The 24,908-nt window shown below is 44.1% G+C and overlaps 1 protein-coding gene across 1 annotated transcript in view; it reads right to left on the bottom strand.

Annotated features, from left to right (window-relative positions):
* Positions 1 to 4,364: 4,364 nt before the first annotated feature.
* COL27A1 (collagen type XXVII alpha 1 chain) overlaps positions 4,365 to 24,908 on the bottom strand; it is a 293,868-nt gene continuing 273,324 nt past the window's right edge. Inside the window, exons 45-61 of the mRNA XM_019510527.1 lie at positions 24,112 to 24,165; positions 22,496 to 22,549; positions 22,310 to 22,417; positions 21,773 to 21,880; positions 20,395 to 20,502; positions 17,351 to 17,404; positions 16,643 to 16,705; positions 14,675 to 14,728; positions 13,567 to 13,602; positions 13,116 to 13,133; positions 12,574 to 12,609; positions 12,196 to 12,222; positions 11,850 to 11,915; positions 10,267 to 10,435; positions 9,162 to 9,271; positions 7,140 to 7,358; positions 4,365 to 6,610 (exon numbers count right to left, since the gene is read on the bottom strand). Of these exons, the coding sequence (XP_019366072.1) occupies positions 6,464 to 6,610; positions 7,140 to 7,358; positions 9,162 to 9,271; positions 10,267 to 10,435; positions 11,850 to 11,915; positions 12,196 to 12,222; positions 12,574 to 12,609; positions 13,116 to 13,133; positions 13,567 to 13,602; positions 14,675 to 14,728; positions 16,643 to 16,705; positions 17,351 to 17,404; positions 20,395 to 20,502; positions 21,773 to 21,880; positions 22,310 to 22,417; positions 22,496 to 22,549; positions 24,112 to 24,165 (1,431 nt within the window). The 3' untranslated portion in view covers positions 4,365 to 6,463. The remainder of the gene's footprint in view (positions 6,611 to 7,139; positions 7,359 to 9,161; positions 9,272 to 10,266; positions 10,436 to 11,849; positions 11,916 to 12,195; positions 12,223 to 12,573; positions 12,610 to 13,115; positions 13,134 to 13,566; positions 13,603 to 14,674; positions 14,729 to 16,642; positions 16,706 to 17,350; positions 17,405 to 20,394; positions 20,503 to 21,772; positions 21,881 to 22,309; positions 22,418 to 22,495; positions 22,550 to 24,111; positions 24,166 to 24,908) is intronic.

The raw sequence follows: 24,908 nt of genomic DNA, 5'->3' as shown, positions 1-24,908 counted from the left end.
TGTGTCTGGGAGCTGGCAGGGCTGGAGAGTGGTGGTTTCCAGTGGGTCTTGAGAATCGAGACCTTTCCATTCATATTGATTAGTAAAACTCCAGACATGACAGTTGACCCCAGGCATCTTCTGTTGAGGCCTTGCTAATGATTGGGTGCACACACCAAGCCTTGAGGAAACCAGGTGCCACCCTAAAAGGATTGGGTAGCTACTGTCTCTTTCTTCTGTCTCTGAACCATTTCTGGAGGAGCAGAGGGGAGGGAAGAGTGGGGTTGAAGATTAGGGTGCAGGTGCTTGGGGAAGGGAGACATGGGCTAGAGTAAGGGACTGGACCAGAGTTGGACAGACGGAGCCTGGAATCAATCCTTGGTGTCTCTCCTACTAAACAGGAATAATCAAAGCTTTTGGCCTCATGGGGTATTGTAACGATTTCCTGTTATTTTTGTAAGATGTGTGGATACTGTGATGATCAAGTCTATGCATGAACCTAGGCAGATGAGGAACGGGGTTCCCAGATTTGGGATGGGGTTTACTCACCTGAGAGTGATATCCCTTTTTCAACCTGTTGAACATGTTACATTATCAGAGTGCTTGAAGCTGGAGAGGCAGAGCAGCCTGGTGTGCCAGGCAGGCTGGCCCTGATGGTGCTGTGCTGGAGCAAGGCAGGCGTACTGGAGTGGTGCCCAGCCCAGCCCTTGCCTTCAGCCACCGCTTGGGAGGATCTGGGTGGACACACGGGGGCTGGGAGTCGCCTGCTCCAGTGCATCCATCTTGCTCCCAAACAGCAGCAGCGGTGCCTGCCTGCCTGGCACTACGTGTCGCTCTGCCTTCCTGCTGGACTGCAACTCATGTCCCTTTCTGCCTGCCTCTGCCTGAAGCATTGCCACTGACTTGGGGGGCTGGGGAGGGCACCAAAATACAAGTTTGCCCAGGGTGCCATTTCCCTAAGGCCGGTCTGCTGTCACGCCCTCCTGCGCAGTAGAGAAAGAAAGGATCATATTAGATGGTTGATTCTGGGACTCTTGCTTAATTTTTCACCAACTGACTGGGATACTGGGATGGCCTATGAAATCCGGGACTGTGCTGGCCAAACCAGGAACTATAGTCACTCTATTTCTAGGTATTTGTAGCTGAAAATCTGTGGCTTCCTGTATGTGTCTATATATTCTTAAATTAGTTTCTGTAATACTCTGTTTGCTAAGGATGAAGCAAGGAGAGATGACTTTTGCAGATAAAAAGGTTAAGTTCATTGCATACAAGGTCCATGTTTATTGATCTGTGGTGTTAATGTGAAATACGGGATTTCCCCCTTGGTCAGAATTTATAGGCTATTTACACTTCCCTCTGGTCTCTTGCTGATGAACTAACCAAATCGTTTTGTCTCCTATTCTGAAAGAAGAATAGCATTTTAGCTCTTTTATTACCATATTTACTCAATTTTATAGGATGACCCTGAATAGAAGATGACCCCTGCAATAGTTAGATTCTATATATGGAAAATGTATAAATTTGTTATAATTTTCCAGGTATAGAATCCAAGTATTAGACTTAGAGGGCATCTTGAATCCCTCCCCCTACTGCTACAGGAGGGAAAACAAGGGGGAGATCAGGTGGCCCCTTTTCCCTGCTCACTTCTTCTCTCTGCAACCTTCCTGTCACCTGCTCCCCCCACCCCCTTCCCCTTTTACTGTCAGATGTTGCTCAGGTTTCTCTGTCCTGGAGCACAGCGCAGGGAAGCTCAGCCCTTGCCTGGCCCTGCAACAGTGCTGGCGCTGCTGATCCTCTGGGCAGGCAACGCACTGCATTGTAGAAGCTGCAGAGGGGAAGTGGGGTGGGGCGAGGGAGGCAGGAAGGTGCTGTGGGTCTGACCCTGGCCCCAACTTGGGCTCAGGGCCAGAGTGAGAGCCACAGCACCTGCCTGCTCCTCCCTGTGCTTGATATGGGAATATAAGACCAGGGGCTTTTGTCTCCCATGCTGATTGTGGGGAGAAACCTTTATCTTATTTTTAAATAAATCTTTATTTTTTGCATTAGCACAAGAGCATTAGTACTACTAACGCATTGTTGCAGTTGTACTACTTGTTTCGCCAAATTAAGGGGTGGGGTGAGTGGAAGTGAAATGATCGGACAGACTATTCCGGTCTGAAATCTTAATTTATTGAACACATGAGCAATACCAGTATTTAAGCAAAGCCTTAAATGCAGTGCCTAACCCTTGAGCAAGCCCTAACAGTTAATACAGATATTCTTATGCAAGCCTTCCAAAGAATACAGTAAGTTCAGCCGGCCGGGTGTCCTTTAGTGTTCTGGGATTTGCCTGAGTTGTCGTCCGGGATTTGCTTGAGTCATTGTCATCTTGGCTTCAAGTTGCTCCCAATTTGCATTTTATATTGTTTCTTAGGGGGGTGGGCAGTTTTTGTGGTTACTTTACACACAAGTTCTGCGTGGCTTCCTGGCTTAGAGCAACAGCCCTTGTTGTCTGTTGCTTGTGCTGTACCAACGTCCTGTCATTTTTTTTGTTCAGGTGCTGTCCACGTTCTGCTGTCTTGAATGGTTAAACCACATCTTACAACTTTTGTGCTGGCATGATTTACCCAAAATGTAACTCACTCACTCTGCTTTTTCAGTGGCGTTTAGGTAGTTGCGTCAAGGCACACAATAGCATTGCTTATTCGAAGTGTTTCGCTAAGGCGGCTCTCAGGCTACATACTAACACATTTTTGTAGTTGTACTACTAGTGCATTCAGACCACTAATGCATTTGTGCAGGTGTACTGCTTGTGCATTAGATACCTATAGTATCTGAGCCCTTAGAGGTGGCAAAAAACAAATCACGTCAGCGTGTTAATTTTGCTTTGTTCTTTACAACCTTACTGGCTTCCTTGTTCTCCATCTATTGCATGGAAATTCGTTCTGGACTAACAGCTCTTGCTTGCATTGCTCTAACGGTCTTCATACCCAGCCTTCCTCTGCTGGCACTATTTCTCTGAATGCTGCCAGTCCTGTTGTCTTTATTTAGCTATTTATCCCTCATCCTTGGAAGACAGAGACCGACTTGTTAAACACCAGTGGTAGACATAAGGAAAAGGTACTGCCAGTGCAATGTGAATGAAATCCTTTCCCTGTTGTGACTTCTCTAGATAAAGATGGAATTGTTTTTAGTCCTTGTGTTTTGTAGCCTTATGCTTAGTGGGTATAATATGGTGTTAAGATGGTAGCCCCTTAGCTCTATGTATAGCTAATAGTGTTGATTTTTGTTATTCCCAAAACGTAGACATCTCTTCCTTGAACACCGCTATTGTTCATACACAGAAAGCCCGACTTCCATCAGATATATTCAGCCCCTTAGTGACTGCTGCTTTTGACCCACTGTCAACATTTATCTGGAGCAGTTTCCCTTCTACTCCATTGCATAATTACAACACAAATTCCCCAGCTGTCTGTGGTTACATTTTCCCTTCAAATTTAGCCTGGAATAAAGCAGGGGGAGAGGGGGATGTCTCGTAAAAAAAAAAACACGCATGTGAGAGGGCTGTCCTTTTCAGTCCTACCCAGGGAGCAGGATATTTGCTTTCAGAATTGTGCGAAGTTGAAGCTTTTAAATGCAGCTCTGTCCCAGAAAAGAGAGCTGTTGAAATAGCGGAAAATCCAAACTGGTTTATATGTTCGTTGAACTGTAGTTGGAAATTTGGGTAGCCGTTGCCAGTAAATTGGTAAGCACTCTTGCCCCAGCTCCATGCATTTTCTGAAACTTGATTGCAGTGGCAAAACTAGCAATTCAGTGTCTCCCTGTGCTAAGAGACTGCCCTTGTGTGGGGGCTTTGTGTTGTAGATACCAAAAACCCCATTCCTGTTTCAGAATGATGTTAGAACTGCTCTATCCTGTAACTAGAGGCGACCTGAAAAGATAAGTGCTGTTTTTGTTTCTTTTCAGCAGCCTGCAAGGAAAGGTGGGTAAGAATCAGCGGCGGGGACAGACTGTCCATCCCGCACTTGCCTAACTCCTCTTAACTGGGGCAAATAACTGAGAGGTAAGAATAATGTCACCTTGATAAAACACCTACTGAACTAAAGATGGGCGGGCAAATAGTTCTTAATACCTGGGCTGTTGAATCTTTCACGGGGAGGATTTTTAGGGTCAATCTGTTCCTTGCTAACAGACATGGGTCTGGTCTTGTAATAAGGAGGACTTAACTCTTGCACCCATAAGGAGCCTCGCTGCAGTCTGTGCATCTCCATGCAGATGCTGATTGCAGGATCAAGGAGGGGTGAGAATCTGTGTTGCGTCTTTGAACCCGAGTATATTTCTGCTCCTGTTGCCCATCTGAATTTTTTCTCAGAAGCAAAAAACCATGAAAATCCCATTTCATTGCCTCAGTTTTAATTATTTATTTAAAGTCCAAAAAAAAAAAAAAAAAAGGAAGTTTAATGAGCACAAGTAGGAATGCCAACCTCATGAAAGGTACAAAACCATTGACAAGAGGATGAGAGGGGGAGTGGGACGGAGTGGGGAGTGTGTACAGAGGAAGAGAAGCAAGCGAGAGATGAGATTATGGTAACTTTAACACAAAGGCACTTAGCATTTGGAGGATGATTTGGGGTGGGAGGCATTTACTGACTGAGCCCCGGGCTGGCAGCGTGAGGTATTTTGAGGGGAAGCACCAGAACTGGAGAGGATGGCCAGGGGTGAGGTATTTGGAAAATATTGTGTTAATTTTTAGCTTTGATTGAAAATCAAACTGAAGACAGTAGTAAAAAGAGAGACTCACATATATTTTTTTTTCCTCCAAAAATTCCATAGTCCGTACAAGGCAAGAAAACTCCAAAACAGGCACTGAAGCATTTCCAATACAGTACAGCTCCGATTACATTAATATTACTCCTTATATAGAATAAAAAGATTATTACCATAATTATCCTCTGTTTCTCCTTTTTAAATTCCAAATTTACACATAGAGACTAGATTTCTACACAATTTAACAAAACAAAACTCCTCCAAGCCTGGTTGGGTTCTGAAGCAACAAGGTACCATGATTTCAGTCTTGACAGACAGGTCCTGACAAAGGACCGTAGCGTGTGTGGGGTTTTTTGTTTTGTTGTGTTTTGGGGTTTTGGGGGGGTTTTTTTTGTTTTGCTTTTTTCCTTAAATAAGACATCAGCTGTTGGATCCCATAGCAGGGAATGACTGAATGCAAAAGAGCTGGCAAGGACACTATACACGCGGTCAACACAGAAATACAGCAAAACTATTTATGTAACAACCCAAACTAGCTCTCTTCAAGGCTCCCCTATGACGTAATTCTTATAGCTTCTGTGGGTGAGTTGTACCCAAAAAATAAAGCAAAGCAGTGAAATGCCATTAAAAACCCACCATTTGCTTTTAAAAAAAATCCCTTAAGTACATTTATTTTAGAACATTTTGCATTGTGCATTTATTGACTCCCATTTCAATTCACTTTAAAAGCCATTTAAAAAAATCCCTTAACATAGTTAAATGCACTTACACTTAACAGTTTTTTTTTTTTTCTGATTTAGCTGAAGATCACAATTCCCCCCCTCTCATTTTAGAGAGCAGTCCCCATCTGGTGGTTTTTGGGTCTGTGGCAAGACATTGTAGCACCTTCAGAACCTTAAATAGTTTAGTCATATATAAAATAACACATTATCTTTTTAAGAGCACCAGAGATTTCACAGTGAGAGGTAGAAACGCATCAAACGGGCCCATCCTCTCTCTCTATCTTAGCACCAATCACTTTCTCTCCTCCTCCTTCCATTTTCCCTGGTCAGTTTTGGGACTCTCCCTCACCGCACCACATGTGAGAAGGGACATTTATTAGACTCACCCACGGAAGGAGGAACATACTAATTTTTTTTTTGCTTAAATAATATATAATATTTATATATATATAATTTTTGTTCTAATATTGCACATCAAAATGCTTCCTGTACACAGAGCAGCCAGCTTCAACTTGCAACTCCACCTACGAGAGCCTCATTTGATTTCTGATTCAGCGCGCAGCTGTCGAGAAGATGACAGGCTCTGAATGGGAAGCGCTGGGTTTTCATGGAAAAACATTTGGTAACTCAGGAACCAGGTAGGACAAAAATATGCATTGCAAACTTCTTCTCAGGGTCTCTCAACCTTTCTTTGGTCGTGGAAAAAGCTTTGTGGGTGGAATTGCTTACAACCTCTGGCATTTGAGTTCCTGATTCCCCTTTACTGTTCATGTCTTGTCTGATGCCAACATCCCCCACTTTTTTGTCGCTTGTTCTTCTTTCGAGAACGTGCTGGAGAAGCTGCTGAGTTCAATAGACCGAGGGTTCTTTAGGACTTTATGGGCTCTATGGCTAGAGCAACAGTTAACCGAAAAGAACAAGGCCTAGCTATCTACGGTGAAGAGGGGTGGGAGACCCTGCTTAAGACTTAGACCGAAAAAGGGGTCAGAACCTTGGAGCGCTGGAGAAGTCACTGTTCAAAGAAAGCAGACGGGTCCAACCTCGAGGTGATACTGTTTCCCTGGCTCGGATGGTGGAAGGTTATAAATGTTGACAATGGGCAGCTGGTTAGGGTTCTGGGTCCGAAACAGAAAGAGAGTCCGATGCCAGTGACCATCCTGGAGCTGATCAGAGGGGGACAGAAAATGGAAAAGGTCAGTTAGCTGGGTGACTAGATCCCTGTGGAGAAGAATGATTTCCAGAAAGATAGGTGGCTGAAAAGCACTTGCTACTGACGTAAGTTAGTTTATCCCCAGTTTAAAATGGTAGATAAAATCAGAGAGTGAAGCATGGAAAAGTTAGAGGCTGCTTTTGAAAATGTGGCACATGGATTAGGGTTGACTCTATTTTTGGACACCCAGCTTTAGACATTTAGACTATCCAAATGCAAGCTGGAGTTCGTGGTGATCTTTGCTTTCCATCCTCCCTAGAACTAAGATGCTTCCCCAGGATTCTTATTTTTACTAATGCCGAGGAAACAACAATAAAAATGGTTTTGGCACCATGATGAGGTTTTGGCATTTGGACCTTGGTTTTGACTTTGTGTCACTTATGGCCCTGTGTTCTGACTGGAAACACCACTCTATCCCCACTGCTCCCACTTTTCCTCCCAGGCATTATGGTTTTGTTGGCCATACTCCAAAGGCTTCATACCTTGCAATCATCAGCTGCCACTTCCGGTTGCAGCTGCCCCCCTGCTTCAAATATCTGTCCGTTCCAAGCCTTAAAACGCAGAGCTTTTTCTGAAGGCTTCTCAGATGAACCTTCCCTCCACACTGGTGTGTTCAGGCAGTGGATGGTGATTTGCTGAACCACCTCCGAGCTCAGAAGGTGAAGGAAGTTCATCTGAACTCTACCAATGTTGAAATCCAGCTGTTAAGATAACACAGATATTAACTTACACCTCCCTCTGGACTGGCAGTATGAAACGGGGCAAAATGATGGGACGGGATATTAACCACTGTATAACAATGGCTGTTATCTAGCATCACTGGTTTTATAGAAACTGCGTTTAAATCAGGGTTTTAAAAAGTGGTTTTTAACTGGAGAAAAACTGCAGTATGGCACAGGCATCTTCAAACTGGTCTGTTCCCTCCTTGAGGAAGTCCACAAGGCAAGAAGCAGATGTGTTTTCTTGTTGTTTTTTTAATGGGTCAGGAAGATATGTAAGTCATCATCTTTTGTTGTAACACTGAGTTCAGAGCTTAAAAATGTGCAAGCCAGGAGACTGAAATGCTACAAGTTAGGTAGGTGGTAGGGACATAGAAATATTTTTCCCACAGATTTTGCGGGCATTACTCACTTTTGCAGGCAATGCTGTTTTTTGTGTTTTCCACAAAATCTGGGAAATTGCAATTTTGGTAGGTCCCTAGTTATAGTTGAATGAATAAAAGGCACATCATTCTTCTTAGTAAAGAAAGGAAAAGGGTATGGTTTTAAAAGAAAGCTGGCACTGGCTTTAGTGGGCAGATTTGGGTGAAAGCTGAGTGTTTCTAAAATCCCTTCCAGGCCACACAGGTTTCCTTCAGCTTCTACACTGCCTCTGTTTGTGGGGGTAGACCTACTGGGCAGTGAGAGAATTACACACTCATTTGTTTATCTAGAAAAAGTGCATGGATGCTTAATTGCACTTTAGTCTCCAGAGAGGTCTGTAGTTATTTCTTCTCCTCCAGCTAGGAACCACTCCCCTGAGAGAGGATTTTTGCTGCCATTGCAGCATGGGTAATGCTGGCTGACTTGTGAATGGTGAATGGGCAATACTGGAATTAGACAGTCTGTCCATCCCCCTGAACCTGTGTTCCAAAGCAGAAATGACAAGGTTACAGCTATTAAGTCATCTGTAGGGAAAGTACAATATGATGCAGGAAGAGGGTCTTCACCATAGGTTCAGACAGTTTTAGGCTTTCCCATCTTACCTGTGTTGGGTTTTATCTAGTTCTCTTCTCCCCATCTTCCTTCCATTCCTCTTTGATGTGTTACTTATACTCATTAGCACTGATTAGAGGCCTCCCCCATCTATGGAAGTAGACTACCAGTTCTTCCCATTTACCTGGCTTAGAAATCTATTTATTGGTTCTGGGAGGCAAATTTCTCCCCTTTAGTTTTTTTGTGCACAGAACTCAGACAAGATGCAGACTGTCATTTCTGGTCACCAAACTGAATCAACATACCAGCACTTTTGTTGTAGATACCTGAATAGGTGAAATCCTAGTGAAATCCATTTAAAATGAAATCCTGACTTCGCTAACATCAGTTTGCTGAGTCCCTGTACATTTGAGTTGGTTTGCTGAGTGCCTGTGCAATGCTTTCTATAAGCACTTACAGGAGGTGAATGCAGTAAACATGAGCATGAATGAATGACTTGAATATTCAACTAAATGTATGTGGGAAGCATATTTGCAATGCTCAGTCCCTCTCTACTAAAAATACGGATAAGTTAAATGTGTCCTACTAGAACCTAGTGCGCCATTCCTGACCAGTGTAATACCTGTTGCAGTGAAGAAACTAGTACCAACCCAATTACAGGGGTAAAACAGTAGTAGTTTTACCTCCTTACATATTAATTCAAAGGGCATTGTTCTACACTGGTCACCAATATCGTGCCACATGCCATTAGGTGAATAGTCTGCTGCAGTGAAAGGAAGCCTACTTTGGGACAGCCCTAGGTGTGTATACCTTTGAGGCAGTGATAGGCTTGAGACACGTCTGTCCACCTTTGGTAAAGTTACAGATGACCTGAATGGTGTCCGAAGAACAGCCAAGATTTGGGTCAATCCAGTAAGTACCTGAACAAATGGAAGAGCAAGAATCAGTGAGTGGAGAAGTCTGAGTATTTCCCATGTGTGGGGACAAGGAAAGTTTCTGCAGAGTAAGGACAGGATGCTACTTCCCTTTGTGTATCTGAAGCACGTACAGGACGCTATGCTCCGGCCAGACAGGTATGTGGCTACATACACACACCCATTTATGGATGCATACCTGGGTCTAAGTCCCAAAACTGTAGCTAGCTAGAAGCCTACAATTAGTGGGGCATTAGATGGAGGAGGAGCTATGCCATATCTTAGCCCCAAAAGCTGAGTAGTTAGGGCAGTTGAGCAGAAAACAAGAGACTTTGTTTCTAGGCCTCCTTCTCCCAGAAGGGGATTGACCCTGCATCTCCTACTTCCCAGCACAGTGCTCTAACTCCCATACCTTTGGTTAAGCATTATCTAATCCACTTTTCAGTGCTTCTTTTGAAGCTGGCCTCCTGGACAGCCAAGAGGAGGAGATACGTGTGGACAGGGGAAGAGACTGAGCCAAGTGGTGTGTGGCTCAGTAAGAGGGATGCTGGCTTTGAAGGGAATAGGTCTTGGGTTCTAACCTGGGGCTTGCTTCCAGCGCAGGGATTACCTTCCATTTTATTTAGTCGCTTTTAAACACAAGGGGCAGTTGTTCAGCTTTAAAGGGGGGCACTGGGGAGGGACTGGATAATGCCTAATCTAGCATGCCCTCCAGAGGCATGGAAAGGCTATGAGTGTAGGTAGTAGGGACTACAACCCAGGGGATTACCCCCCACGCTGGGCTACAGAACTCGGCCCTTCCCAGACTGTCCCTTAACTTTTCCGCTCTGAGCCACTCACAGCCCGAACAAGAGTCCAGAGTCTACCCTAAGTGACTAGCTTTTTTGCATAACATTCATGTGACAGTGCTGGTCCCATGAAAAAGGGCCTCTGAACTTCTCCAGCTGGCTCTATTCACATTTGCTGGGAGCCATCTCGGGTTTCTGGCTGTGCTTTCTTACCATCACCCATCTGCTGTTCACAGTTCATGAGGTCTCGACAGATGCGTGCAGGGTTTTCCTTGGTTCCCAGGGGTCTTTTGATGCTCTGGATGAGGTTGCTGAGGTAGTGTAGAGTCTTAAAGATCTCCCCTTCCTGGTCCAACATCAGAAAGTCTGAATGTTGATAGCCCTGCAACGAAGGGAAAAAATGAAGTCAGCTCTTGACAACACTGCTGCATTATGATGGGATTTCCCAATGAACAGCGTTACTAAAGCATTAGATCCTACAGGAAACAGAACCATTCCCATTGGAGCAGTGGGAAGATGCCATGTGCAGAAGACATGTCATGCTCTCCATGATGCTCAGTTAGCTAACGCTGCTTGGCACTGCTTTGAATTGGGGGCGTTCCCAACTGTCCGCCTTAAATAAAGGAAGCTTGACTGATACTAAATGAACCCAGCTAGTCATCAAAGAGAGAAGCAAAACATAAAAGTAGAAAAAAAAAATCTTACAGGATTCCATTAAGAGCATTCAAACATTCACAGAAATCAGCCCAACCCCTTGCCCCTTCCCTGGGAATATGGTACACTGACTAGGCTCTAGCACTGTCGTGCAGTTCTTTCCAGTAGGGGATGGTGCCTCCACATCTTTCTTCAGAAGAAGAGCATAAGCCTTCTAGGTGCTAAGTTTCACGTAAACAGGAACCGATCTTTTCTTAGCATCAGTAGGAGGATTCTTTAAGAATACCATTCGTGCATTTGCAGTGTTAAGCATATGTTTCCAAACTATGTACCATATTTTCGCGCATATAGTCCATGGGCTATACACGTTTTTACAGACTTGATGGATGGGTGCGGGCTATACAAGGATGTAGGCTATGCAGAGTCTTTAGAACAGCATAGCCCATCCCCGCCCGTCCCCGGCTGTAGGCTCCAGCTCTGGCTCCAGTGGCCGTGCCCAGCAGAGCCCGCGCTTGCGGCCGTGTCTCGGGGTGGGGAAGCTGCAGGCAGGCGGTGAGAGTGCAGGGAGCGGGGCTCGCAGCTCCTCATCCCTCCCCTCCCCTGCAGAGCCCACAAACCCAGCAGAGCCCGCGCTTGTGGCCATGTCTCGGGGTGCGGGCAATACACGGACAATTTTACAAAAATACAATTTTCTGCGGGTTATACATGGGTGCAGGTTATATCAGTGTGTGGGCTATATGTGTGAAAATATGGTAAATGTTTTGAATGCAGGTTAATTTGGGGGCCTGAGCTACTTGGATGTTTTTATGGGCATAATTAAGAAGAATGGGAATCTTCCCTGAAAAGGAGACAGTCGGGAGGGTGCGCACAATTTTTTCAGTCCTTTATTCAGCTGACTTGGATAGGAATTGTACTTGCACAAGAACCAACCATTCCAGCCCTGTATATTATGCAGCTAGAGGGATAAGATCATAGGGGGCTAGAATCAGGATGTAAGGCAATTCCAAACGGGGAGAAAATGTTTCATTAAGAGAGGAGGGAAAGAACAAATAAGGTGGCACAAAGAGGGGCTGTTTTCTAATCCTTAAGAGAGGACGTGCATATGGATCAAAGGTTGGTAGGTTGAAAAGCACTTTAGGTACCTCTGTTTTGAGCGCAGTATTTGAGTCTATCAGTGTCTGGAAGGCTGCACCAAAGTCATCTTGTTGCTGGTGGGTAGAGGAAAATAACATAATTGAGATTTAGATCATTAGGCCTGTTTTTAAAGAAGCTGAATGCTCCTGACAAGCAAATACTTCCCTCTACCTAGATGCCAGATACAAGCACTGCCCTGCCTGGGACAGTGTCTTCTCAGCCCACACAGGGGGAAGATGCTAGAGGGTGTTTTGGGAAGCTCCCTGTTGAAAAGCGTTTCCCAGATTTTCATATATTCACACCTGGCTGCCTATTTCTTTTTATCAATATTAACAATAAGATGAAACTACTTACAAATGAAGCTGGGATTCCCGGTGGGCCCTAGAAACCAAAAGAAGAAAATGTGTCAAGCAGGACTGAATTTTATGATGGATAATTAATATTGCTTAAGGATTTCTGTTTAGCTTTTGAGACCCTGTCTCTTCTCTAAAAGAGAAGGATTCCACATTGCAGATCAGTAAGAGTAGCAATATTTTTTTGTATGATACTGTGTCCAAGGAGTGCCAAACACTTTACAGAAACTGGCTCATTCAGACTTGCAATACATCTGCGAGAACTTATTTTACGGAGGGGGAGTGGAGTTAGCGTGATTTCCCAATGAGTGGGCAGGGACCTAGCTAGTTTTGGTGATAGGGTCTTATCACCCTCTCTGCTCCTTTCACATGTACTTACTGGAGGTCCAGGGTGTCCTCGAGGACCTGGGGGACCCTAAGGAAAGAGATATCAGTGAGTAAAACATCCTCAGTTTGCAATGAAATTAATCACCTCTGTGACTGAAGCCTTTCCTCAACTCTGTTTTCTTCAAGTCTGTGAACCCTTCAGTATTTTATTGGTCCCCTTCCTCACTTCTTTGGGGCAAGAGAAGTGGCCATGTATTCTTACTCTCTGGCTTTTTATTAGCTTATATTGTCTTGATCTTGCTGTCGTGCTTTTTCACCATTACTCTTTATGCACGTGGCTTCATCTCTAGTTCAGTCCCATCTCTTTAAATATTTTATTTTAGTTCTTCATCCATTCCTCTAATTCCCCAGTTATGCTCATGTCTGTTACAAATGCTGTGTGTGGTTCCTGCACTTTCCAGTCTGTCACCTAACAGCTGCCTGTTCTCTTCCCATCCTTTATATGCCAGGTACTTTCTCAGTCCCTGATCTTGCTGTGCTTCGTTTTCCTCAAGCTCCGATATTGGTAAGAAAATGGTAGCCTTAAATACTCACCCTAGGACCTTGTAATCCCTGCAAAAGAAAATTGGAAAGAATATTAATATGTAAAACACCTTTCAACTCAAGGGTCTGAAGTGAAACCATTATGGATGTTAGCAAAAAATAAGTGGAAAGCAGAATTCAGGGCAACAGAATTCATGCTCAAGGCTGCTGTAGCAGAGTCCATGGTTATTTGAAAAGCATTTAGGGATCTTTGCTATCAGAGCAGAAGGGGTAGCTGCTTATAAGAAATTGCTTTTGAAAGATGCACCCTCCCCCACTGGAACTGCATGAGACTTGGCCCTTCATCCTTCCCAGGCAGATTAACTAAATCAGCTCCGGCAGGATCTGAATACTGAACCCCATCCTAGCTCGTTCCCTCTCTGTCAGGTTTTCTGTCTCCCCAGTAATGAAACCAGCCACATGCACAGCTGAGGTGTCTGAAGGATTCTGGAACGGCACTTACCATTTCACCACGACTGCCTTTGTCCCCTTTCGGACCCTATTTAAAGAACCACAGAGCGTGATTATCAGGCAAGCTCCTAGTAAAAACCAGGAAGATCTCTGCAAGTAGCCTAATTTGTACCTTTAAACAAAATCAGCTTTTCTTATTTTGTCACTTCTTTCTTTGGGGGAGAATATAGGTATCGTGGAAGATTTCACCAGTTACAAATAGGAAGAGGAAGAAGAATTGTTTAAATCTTCCACGATGAAGTACAGCTTACTATATGCATGGCAAGGGAATAGCCTCCAGGTAAGTTATACCACAGGGATACACTCTGCTCGTGCTCCCCGGGTAGCAAGGCACCTACCTGCTCTGACCCCATGGGCCAAGCAGGAATTTACATGCTATCTTTCCTGAGACGTGAATTCAGCCCACCCCTGCCTACGTCCAGCAGATTAATCTGTTTCTCCCTGCAGCTGTTTTTCATTGTTATCACTGTTAATTCCTGTGTGGGTTGTCTCTGCTTTCCCTCCTGCACTATGAGACACCACTTGAATTACCTTGGAAAGCTTGTGTTTTTAGGAAGTAGTGAGATGGATTTTAAACTCTGTTCAGTGCCCTGGGCGTTTTGGGAGACAGGACGGCGGGGTGGAGTGCCAGACCAGATTATTTAAAACACTCAGGAACCAGCAGCTCCGTTGCAATACTAGTTCTTGGGATTTTTTGTAAGAGCTCAGTACTCAATACTGGGTGATTCAAAAGATTTAGCAATTGGTGGAGACTTCTTTTGACAATGTGGACCAGAGCTTTAAAAATAAAACCATCACTCGGTCTGAGCCTTCCCACTTCCAAACTTCTACTTGCATAGAGTTGTGGCTAATTTATAATTTAAGGACTTCCTTGCCAACCGCCTCCCCGCCAAACATAACCCAGTGGCTGAAGCTTCACTTCTCAAGTTATTCATTCTGTGACGGTGATAATATTTTGCTCTGTCCATTCAGAAAAGGCTTGGGTTTATATAGCTGGCAAGTGAAATCTGGGGGCTTCTCTGAGGAAGCAACAAGTATGGACTTAAACAACGCCAAAACCTCTGGTCTTTCAAAAGTAAAGGCAGAAGAAATGCACTTACCGGGATTCCTGTGGGACCCAGCATTCCTAGGGGACCAATGATACCCTCCTTTCCCTGAAAAGAAAGCGAGACAGCATTTATGAAGCAGGTTCTTTTAAGTGCCAAGGTAACTTTTTCCTGACTTAGTCCTGCAGAGCAGCATGAAGCCCAATAATCCATAAAAGAGAGCAATTTCCCTTTTTCCTTTTGATAGTATCACTGCTGACCCCCAGATATATTCTGAGAACCAAGAAAAATTCAAAGAGCCAGTCCCATCAATATTAAATACTCATAAACATAAAGGTAGATTCATTTTAATAGCATATCTAATAATGAATATATTATAAACGACTGAACAGTACAGATAAGGCATATCAAGCAACTAATTAAACATGCATAAAGTGTACATTGATCTAAAGAAATAACAATCTTGTTCACATTTGAGAGAGTTTAAAATTCATTTCTCTAAAGTCTTAAAAAGGCTCTAACTGGTGGCCTGCCTGCCTGTTGGAGAAAAGGACTTTTTATAGTTCATATGCAGATGGGCTATCCAGCGAGAACTGTAGTTCTTATCCCCTATATACACTATATTTTGTCTAGAATTAGCCTTGTCCTATCACTGAAATGTACTTTAAGGGAACTTTAGGGAAGCCTCTAACCTAGTTTTTTTCCCCCCACACCATCATTCTCAAATTTGTGACATCCTGTGGACTGATCATTTCCTTTGCTGCCTCTTTTCTTACCCAAACGTTGATCAACCAAATGCTATACCATATGGCCATTAAGCAGCTCAGGGCTTATTGAAGTTTACACACTTTTCCATTCTTTACAGCTGAATGCAAAACATTTTAAAGGTCAATTTGTTAAGGTAACACTCGTGTGTTCATAATCTGAAGCTTTAAGAAGCATCCTTGGAGCCTTGTGAAGTTTCATAGATTTCATAGGCATTAGGGCTGGAAGGGGCTGCAGAAGATCATCGAGTCCAGCCCCCTGCCCCAGGGGCAGGAAGTCAGCTGGGGTCAAAAGATCCCAGCAAGATAAGTGTCCAAACGTTTCTTAAAAGAGTCCAGAGTAGGTGCTTGCACCACCTCTGGGGGGAGTCTGTTCCAGACCTTGGGGGCTTGGACAGTAAAGAAGTTTTTCCTTATGTCCAGCCTGAAATGGTCTTGGAGGAGTTTGTGACTGTTGGACCTTGTCATCCCTTGGGGCGCTGTGGTGAACAGGCAGGTCTTTCAGCAGGTCTCTCTCAAGTTCCTTGTTTCACTTGCCTCAAAACTCAGCTGCAGCATTAGGGACTGTCCATCTTTGGGAATTTGGTTATGGTGTCCCATAGGGGTCCTTCCATTCACCGCTTGGGACTCCTGTCCTCCCTTCACCACAGAGCTCCTGAACTGGAAAGTGTTTCCTTCATTTCTTCACTGGAGTCATGTTATGGGGCTACTACAGGTAGGTTTTATAGTAAGCTAAGACTGTCTGAGTACATAAAAAGACCATACCTTTTGGCAGTGTGTCTTATTGCACAGCAGAGTTCTCATAATGAACATTTTTAGAGGAAGATAGCGTGCAGCATAGTAAAAATAAAGTATTATCTTTCAGGTAAGCCAGTATGGTGACCCCAAGTAATTTAAAGCCTCAATCTATAGTAAACTTTCTTTAGTGACCACTTGAGTGCTCAACACAAAGTCAGTTGTTCAAGAAGGCAGTTTTCTCATGAAGCGAGAGCAGAGCAGTTCATAGTATATTTGGGTAGACCAGAGCTGTGGTGCTGAGACCAAAGATGGGTTAAAAAAAGTAGGGAGCCTTGTATGTATGATACTGTACGGCTGCTGAACTGAAGCTTCTACTTAGCCTGTGCATCAAGCATGGTGCGTCAGTAAGTGTAGTCCCCTTTTTTGTGCTGCACAGGACTTAGCCAGTCTTGACCAAAGCCAGCAGATTGGGGAAGGGATAGAAAATTCTCAGATTAGCACAAAATTCAGAAGAACTCACCATAAGACCAGGGGGTCCCCGTGGGCCCTGAATTCCTTTGAACCCAAGGTCTCCTGGAGGTCCCTGTTGATAAAAATGAGCGAGAAATCCAGAACTGATGCATGCAAGGTTGTCTCCCTCATTGTCTCAGAGACACCACCTGTCATTTATGGAAATGGGGAGTCCTGATATTTAATTTTTTTTTCTTATCTCCTAAAAATCTCCCCATTCCTTAGGAAACAGGATGGCTCTTTGACTGGGCCTCCACTCTGAAAGCAGTGCTTAGTTGCAATGTTTTTGTCTGGAAACTTAAATCCAAGCTCACATGAAGAAAAACTGAGTTTAAAACAAAGTCAAGCCTTCCAACAGCAGTGTACACAGGACAGCCTAGATTAGAGGTCTAGAGAGAATCTGCAGCCCATCCTACCATCTTTCCCAGTTGGCATGAACTCAATAGCGGTAACTGAATATCAGTCTTTTAAGGATGATTTCAGACATGGGAAGTAGTTTGTTAGGAGGCAAAAGCAGCATGCACTAAGGGAATTAGGAATCATCATATGGGTTCAATCGTTTCTTCAGAGGTACCAGTAAAGAACTTGCTGCCAGCTCCTAACTAATATTCCCAGTACTTGGAACTGCGGGAAGCAGCTGGCTGTTCCTAATTAAGTAAGGAAGAGAACATCTGCATTATACAGACAGAAAGCCAATGAGATGCAGAACATGTCTTACCTTTGGCCCAAACATGCCTGCGATTCCTGGAAAGCCTGATTCACCAAAGTCCCCCTGGAAGTAAGAGCCAGGACAAATGTAAGAGCAAAACTTTAACAGCAAATGGTTGATCATAAGACAACATAACAAAGAGAGGGAGAGAGAAATAGACACATCCACAATAATTTTTCCAAACCAAACTGGAATTATTAATGAAGAGTTTGAATAGAAATTGAGATGTCAGTCATAGGATCATGGGATTGTAGGACTGGAAGGGACTTCAAGAGATTGTCTTGTCAAACTTGCTGTGGTGATGTAGGATCAAAGATGCCACGCCATCCCTGATAGATATTTATCCAAGTTATTATTAAAGGCCTCCAAAGGAGATTCCACAACCTCCCTATATCTGTTCCAGTGTTTAAAGTTTTTCCTAATATCTAACCCAAATCTAGTTGCTGCAAATTAAGCGGATTTCTTCTCATCTTACCCAAGTGGCCAAGGGTAACCACTGATCACCACCCTCTTTATAACAGTCATTCTGGTTTAATTAAGGTTTCAGCAACTCACGGTGGGGAGATGCTATGCCAGGAGGTAATGGAGTATGGCTTGGGAGCTTCAGCCAGGGTTAACAGACAGACAACGGAGAGTACTGTTGTGCCATACTCTGTCTGTAAAGTTCCCTCTAGAACATACTTAGGACACAGTTCTTCACCCTTGTAATCCTGCTTTTATTCTTTAAAACAAACTAAGCCAAAGTTGTAAACCTTCTAGAAAACGATTTAAGACGGCACCCAGTGTATAAGGAAAAACAAAAAAAGAGCACTTAGAACTTAAAAAAGCTGTTTTTATTTAAAACTCGTGCCTGTTTCAAATATGCCTGCAAACATTTTTGCTCAGCTTCTCAGGGAATACAATCACCTCTGGATGGATACCAGCCTTGGATTAGCATATAGTGCATAGTGTCATAATCAGTAATAATAAAAATAAATTAAGTTCACATGCGCATCCTAATTTCCATACTTTGAGGGGGATACCCTTTGATATTAAGGGACTTGTTGGATAGCAAAATGCAAAGTGGCTCAGGATGTTTGGGAGCAGATTAGGACAAAAATAAGTGAGATGACTCATTTAGAGTCCTGGTAATTTAAGAGATGGAAAAGGACTGTCTGGCCTCTGGGATGTATTATGTGACTTATGATGGATTCTTCTTTACAGGATATTTTTATAGTGTCTTGTTCAGCCCAACTGTAAATGACTCAAGTGATGGGGTTTCCACCACTTCTCTTACAAGGGTATTCCAGAATCCAATAGACCTCGCTATTAGGAAGCTTTTCCTGCCATGGTAGTGAGAAATTGCTTGGCAAGTCAAGGTCTGTTTGGAATCTGTTGAGTATAAGAAGCTTTCCAAGGATACAAAAAACTTTTAACTACCCATTTATGGATCCTGGAAAGGAAATAAACTGCCGCTGCTAGCTAATGGACAGCTCAGGCCTCTCCTATAGTAGGAGAATCTATCAAATACTCTCTCTTCATGGAGTGGCTGGCCCCAGAAATAAATGGGAAGTAAGATTTCTAGAGGAAAAGGGAATTTGTACTCAGTTATTGGAACATTTTTCTGAGAGGCCTTAATCTTTGTAGCAATCTGATTAGAGAATACTGGGCATGTGAACCTGCCAGACATGTGCACAGGAGAAAAACACGGTGGAACCAATAAATTAACTCCACTTCCTGAGCCAGGATCCTGTGACCTACTTGGCCATGAAGACCCTTCCTTCATGTACGGTTGGGCATATGCTGTACTAGCTTCTCACTGACTCTGCAGTTGGACTACTTCAAAGTCTGGTTTTATTGCTTTTAGCTTTGGCATTTGAGTTTATATATAAAAAGTAGGTCTGGAGTATCCAGGACTGAGGGTCTGCTGAAGGGCAACTTTTCAGGAAAAAGGGTCTATTATCTCCAGCTGCTTTTCCTAAGGTAACTTTTTGACTGATATATTTTGCCATATTTCTATGCTGCCATTAGGAGTCATGCCTGCAATGCATGTAGGCACACCTGAATAGGCTTTAGTCTAGATATGTGGGGCACCAGTCTTCGGTGTAAATACAATAGTAGCATTGGCTGCAGAAACCCACTGGAGACTTTGGGCATGTACTTATTGGAGCTTGCACTACCATGTCTTCCCTGCTAGTTTAAACCTAGATGAGAGATGCCAACACATGCTGTTATCACACCTCCTGATTGCATTGCATAGATAGCCTTCGTGCCTGTGCTGACTTGGAATACAGCAACTGTTATAGCAAAGGAAATATTTAATCAAGAAGGCAATAAGCTGAGTAGGAACAAGGCTTTATGAATCTCACGTGAATTTTAGGCTGGTTAAACAGCCTAGTCACTGTGTGGGTCACAGAGTGGAGCTATTTATTAATTCCAGGGGACGGTGTATTTAGGGCATTCCTTAAGCTTGTGACACACGATATGTATGTGGGTTTTAATCTCTAGAATGGCTACCCATTTAGAGAGGGAGGCCCTCAGAACTCCCCATGATAGTGCATCTAGAGGAAAGGAAGAGAACTAATCATCCAGGCCTACCTTGGGTCTGTCATTGGGGAAAGCAGGTATATTGGCCTGGCCTACAATTTTAATGTCATGGTTCTACAGCAAGCCTGATCTTTTGTAATACATTGCTAGATATGTATGCGCAGTGTGGCTGCATGTGCTGTAGTGGTAGGCTCACAGTTTGTGATGCTTGGTGTTGTATTAGAGCAGCAGCCTGTTCAGTGGCCTTACATATTTCAAAACATCTGGAGATCCCACTGAATGCAAATACAAATAGACAGTGAGCATGTGTGCAGTGGGGTGAAGGCGAATGCTGGCAAGTTAGGAAATGTGTGTCCTGGAAAAACAACTACACAGAGACTCCTGGGTCAATGAACAGGCCACTTACAAGTTCCTTCTTCCTCTGCTATTCCAGGACTCAGTTCTTCTACACAATCCTGGGGCCTTGTTTCCCCTTTCTGCAGAAAGGGCACATCGGCATACGCAACCATTTCACCTATACCACTAACCGGCTGTCCTTTGGGTCCAGGATCTCCTGGGCTTCCTGGAAGTCCCATTCCTCCTTGTGTTCCCCGTTTCCCTATTGGACCAGTTTGCCCAGGCAATCCTCTTTCACCCTAAAAATAACAGAATAATCCCAGGTCAAAACAAATCATTAACAGATCAAATAGAAAAGTATACTGCAGACGTAGGCATATATGAAGAAGCAGAAAATGATGGCCATTGTGGTAGGGAACTGGGCCTCATCTATGGATCCTTCAGAGCCGGTGCAGATTATTTCAGAACGTTCAGCATAAGACCAGTAATGGACACCAGTGTGTCCCTATTTATTATTCACCCAGACGAACAGCCACAGGCATAGCCATACAAAGAGTGCCCTTGAGAGTGTACTGGGAATGTAGCATTTGAGGAGATAAACTCATTTCCCACCTTCCTTTATACCCTTGCCCGAATACTTGTCCTGTCCCACAGTTTCCCATGGTTTCTTCCCAGGACAAGGCTACTGATTGATGATTAATCCATCTGAAATGTTGAAGGAATTCCAAGGTTTTAGTTTAATGACTTTAATCCAAAGGCTACAAAGCTAACGTTTTCCCTGGCACCGGCCTCCTCAATCAAAGGCCATAAACAAGCCTTGCAGCTCCTTTCCCTGTATGCCCCTTCTCCTTGCAAAGCTCCAGGGACAGAAAGTGTTTCTGGCAAGTGTGGATGGACAAAGAGTCTTTGGATGGCTGGGTCTGGCGAGTCTGCTGAGATAAGACAGCAGGTGCCCTATGCAGCAAGGAGACACATCCAAACACATTCCTAAAAATCTGCAGCAATGCTTAATGCTCTTGCCTTGCGTTTGGTCATCTGTGGTGACCGTGTGTTATTCTCCCCAAAGCAGCTGGGGGGCAGCAAGTGACAGTGATGAGTTAAATGAGTACAATTTAATTCAGATTCTTCTGGCCTTTCCGAATCCAGCTGGGCTCGCTCTACTTACTGTACCTTTTTACAAATGGCTGAATTGTTGTTGGGTCTGATTTGTATCCTGTGACCCACCTAGGATAGGGCAAGAATTAGTGGAGAATCCACTAACTAAGCCTTTTCTTTCTGCTGCTTGTTCACAGCAGTGCCCAATTCCATCAGTTTAAGCCATGTCAGTGCTTGCTGAAAACTTGAGCAGCACAAATTTCCTTCCAGCAGTGCAGGCTTCCAAAGACAGCCCCAGCTAGGACTCCTGAGCTTTCAAAAGAGGTGCCCTGTCCTGTTCACTGAAACTCTAGCAGCATCAGCTCTTAAAGAGTTGTGTGGATCACGGCTCTAGCAGTACAGTTCTTCCTGGACATTTCACCAAGGCTACAGGGTTTTTCTGTGACAGTGTCATGTACCGAGCTGAACACTGACCTTGAATCCTGGTGGTCCTTGTGCTCCAGGGAGACCAGGTACACCAGGGTTCCCTCTTCTACCTGACATCCCTACTATGCCTTCTTCCCCATCATCTCCCTGTTCTCCCTGTAAAAGAAATCCCAGAGAGAAAAAAAAAGAGAAAGTTAGTCTGTTCACCTGAGCATGTTTTCCCCTTTGCAAAGGCAGGAAGAGCAGTGTGACCACATCTATGGTGGGCAAATGCGGCTGGGATGGTGCGTGTTTGTGTACGGTTGTGTTCATGTGCTCACATACTTGCTCCTACACCACATGGGTCTGTGCATACAAGCGCCTGTTTGTCTGGCTGAGAGTGTCGGTTTGTTTACAGACTTGGCCACAAGGAGACATCTGCCTGCGTTTGTGCATGTGAAGTCTCTGTAAGAGTGCACATGACCCCCCACCCCCGTATATAAAAGCCTGTCTATAGCAGTGGGTGTATCGGTTTCTGCTGCACTATCCTTTGCCCTTCTTCCTCCAGGGTAGTGTTTGATTATGGTATCACAATTACACACTTACTAGCAGCCCTGGTGTGCCATCTTTCCCGGGCACTCCATCCATTCCGGGAGCACCCTCCTGACCTTGCCGTCCCACCACTCCTCTAGGACCTGGTAATCCAATAGGACCCTGGAAACAGAAAGGTATCAGTGAGGGGCTTGGAGGCTGGGGACTCAAAAAAAAGGGAAAGACTGAATTGTCACTCACTGGTGAGCCTCTGCTGCCAGTAGAGCCCCGTGTCCCCTGCTTTCCTTTTTGACCCTAAAAGCACAAAGAAATAATTCTAAAATTACAGCAGCTCAAGTGCAGTCCCATTTGGGGGTCAGATTTCAGTGTGTACATTAGAGAACCGTTTAAAAAGGAGATGTATAAATATAGTTGCTACAGCAGTGAGAGGATGAACTATCATTTGGTTTTATTACAAGGGATTCTTTAGTATGTCTTGAGAGTATCTAGGGCAGGAATTAATAGCTAGAAGGAAAGGACCTACATTTTCCTAATGTAGAGCAGATGAGGACAAATAAACAAGGATGAACATGAGAGAGGGCTCAACAACTCTGGTGTATATTAGAACTAAAGGCTTAAAAGCCTTCCTTTTTGTCAGTTCTCTGACATCATGAATCAGTCAGCATCATGGAAAGCAAGCTTAACATCTATCCTTCTTTACAGGAGTCATAGAAAGCAGGTCTTACTCTTTTTTTCTGCTGGATAAGCCTCTCTTTGCAGTTCAGGAGGGGCGGGTAGGATTCTTGGGGCTAAAAATAAGTAATGCTGCTTTGTCAGTACGGGGTAAAAGGAGCCGTTACTTAGCCCTACGGTGTGTTAGCAGTAGCCTCATTACCTTCACTAGACCTGCTAGGCTATGCAGCTCTGTCATGTACTACCACTTTTAAAAAATAAAACATAAATGCTTTTTGTGTATTGCTTCTCCATATGCAGACAGTCGGGCCAACTGCGCAAAGCAAGAGCTGCTGGGGATGTTGCTGCTGTTATTCATTAGGCGTGACAGCAATTTCAGCTCTATAGTGAGCAGCAGGGTCAATCTTCCTTTGAAGGCTGTGGCCAGCTTGCTCTTTGCTTACACTATTTACTGGATATTACAGTGCACTATTTACTAGAGATCGGGCATTGTGCCCAAGGGGTCAGATTAAGGATTCCTGCATCCACCAGAATGGAATGGGAATTCCCAAGTTTTGGGGCCATGCACTTACATTTCAGCAAATAAAGTCTAATGATTAAAGAGTTGGGAAGGTCTTGAGATGAATGGGGTGGGAGTGGACATTAGTATGATATGTAGTTCAGATGAAATCATGTGTAGTGGGCTCTCTTGTTGAAGAGGGAGAAGAGCAGTTAATGGGTCACAGAAGCAGGACAAATGGCGAACCATATGGATAATGGGCTCTGGATCTGGAATGGGTTAAGCCTGCTAAATGTTATGGTTCAAACCTAGCAAGGAAGAGACAGACACTTATCTGGTTCAGATTTCCTCAGGGGTAGGCAAGCCAGTTGTGGGCTAGAGAGGCAGGAAGCGCAGAGTTGTGGGAAAGAGATGCAAACCACGTCAGTAACTAAAAGCCTGTCTGGGATTCACTAACATTGCTGGTACTATAATTCTCTTGATCTTCTTCAGCTCCACAAGGCCAAAAAACTAGTGGTTTTGGATACTCAAATCAATATTTGCTGCCCTCCTGCTGGGTTCTCCATGGCCATTCCAGCCACAGACCATGGAACAAGCCACAGACTTTGGGGAAAAATCATGACAGTCCTGATTTCCCATCATCTTTAAGCTCTGAATGCCATAAAACCACTGCTTTGAAACCTACCTCATCACCTTTGGATCCCTTTGGGCCAGGCTGGCCTGGTGGTCCAGGGTCTCCCTAAAGAAGGCAAATTAAAGTCTTTTAAAGATTCTTTTCTGGTGCCACCTTGCATGAAACACAGAGCAGCGTTCATTGTGCACCTAACAGCATTCACCATACAGAGCCAATTAATGGGAACAACCTTTGGTCTGACATGCCTAGTGGGAAGGAAAAAGCAAAGGAGTATCTCCCACTGTGGTTTAATGGTATCACTTTGGCTAAGTAACACTAATCAAACTCTTGTGCAGAATTTGTGGTTGGGGTAACTACCAGCTGATCTGGAGAAATACAACGAAGAGCAGGTGGTTGGATCAATTTTGCTGCTGTACAGTTAGTGCTCGGTTATTAAAACAGATCCTTCAGTTTCTATAGCAAATACTATCTTTGTGGTATTTCCCATCTTCTGTCTTTCTCCTGTGCCCCCTTCCTCTCTCGGAGCTCAACATCAACTATCTTAAGGCTAGCTATTAGGAGGGAATTAAAAAACTCTCAAATTCTCTTCTCTGTTATGTGGATACTCCCTTGCCCTTCCCTTTTGCCATTCTGTTCTTGTTTCAATGTATTTTGCTAATACTGAGAAGGTAAGATGATTATTTTCTAACCATGAAACACTCTGGACTTATTTCAAAGAGGATGTTGCAGGTTACTGCATATTTGCAGCTCTCTTTTACAGTTGTTTATAGCTGCCTGCTGTTTTTGAACCTTCTGTTTCTAAACCTCTAAGGTAAATCCAGCGCTGCCTGGCATTGATTATCTTGGGT

The sequence above is a fragment of the Gavialis gangeticus genome, unplaced genomic scaffold, assembly GCF_001723915.1.
Source record: "Gavialis gangeticus isolate Ggan-Ray unplaced genomic scaffold, GavGan_comp1, whole genome shotgun sequence".
Taxonomy (NCBI): domain Eukaryota; kingdom Metazoa; phylum Chordata; order Crocodylia; family Gavialidae; genus Gavialis; species Gavialis gangeticus.
This window is presented reverse-complemented; position numbering and strand designations above follow the sequence as displayed.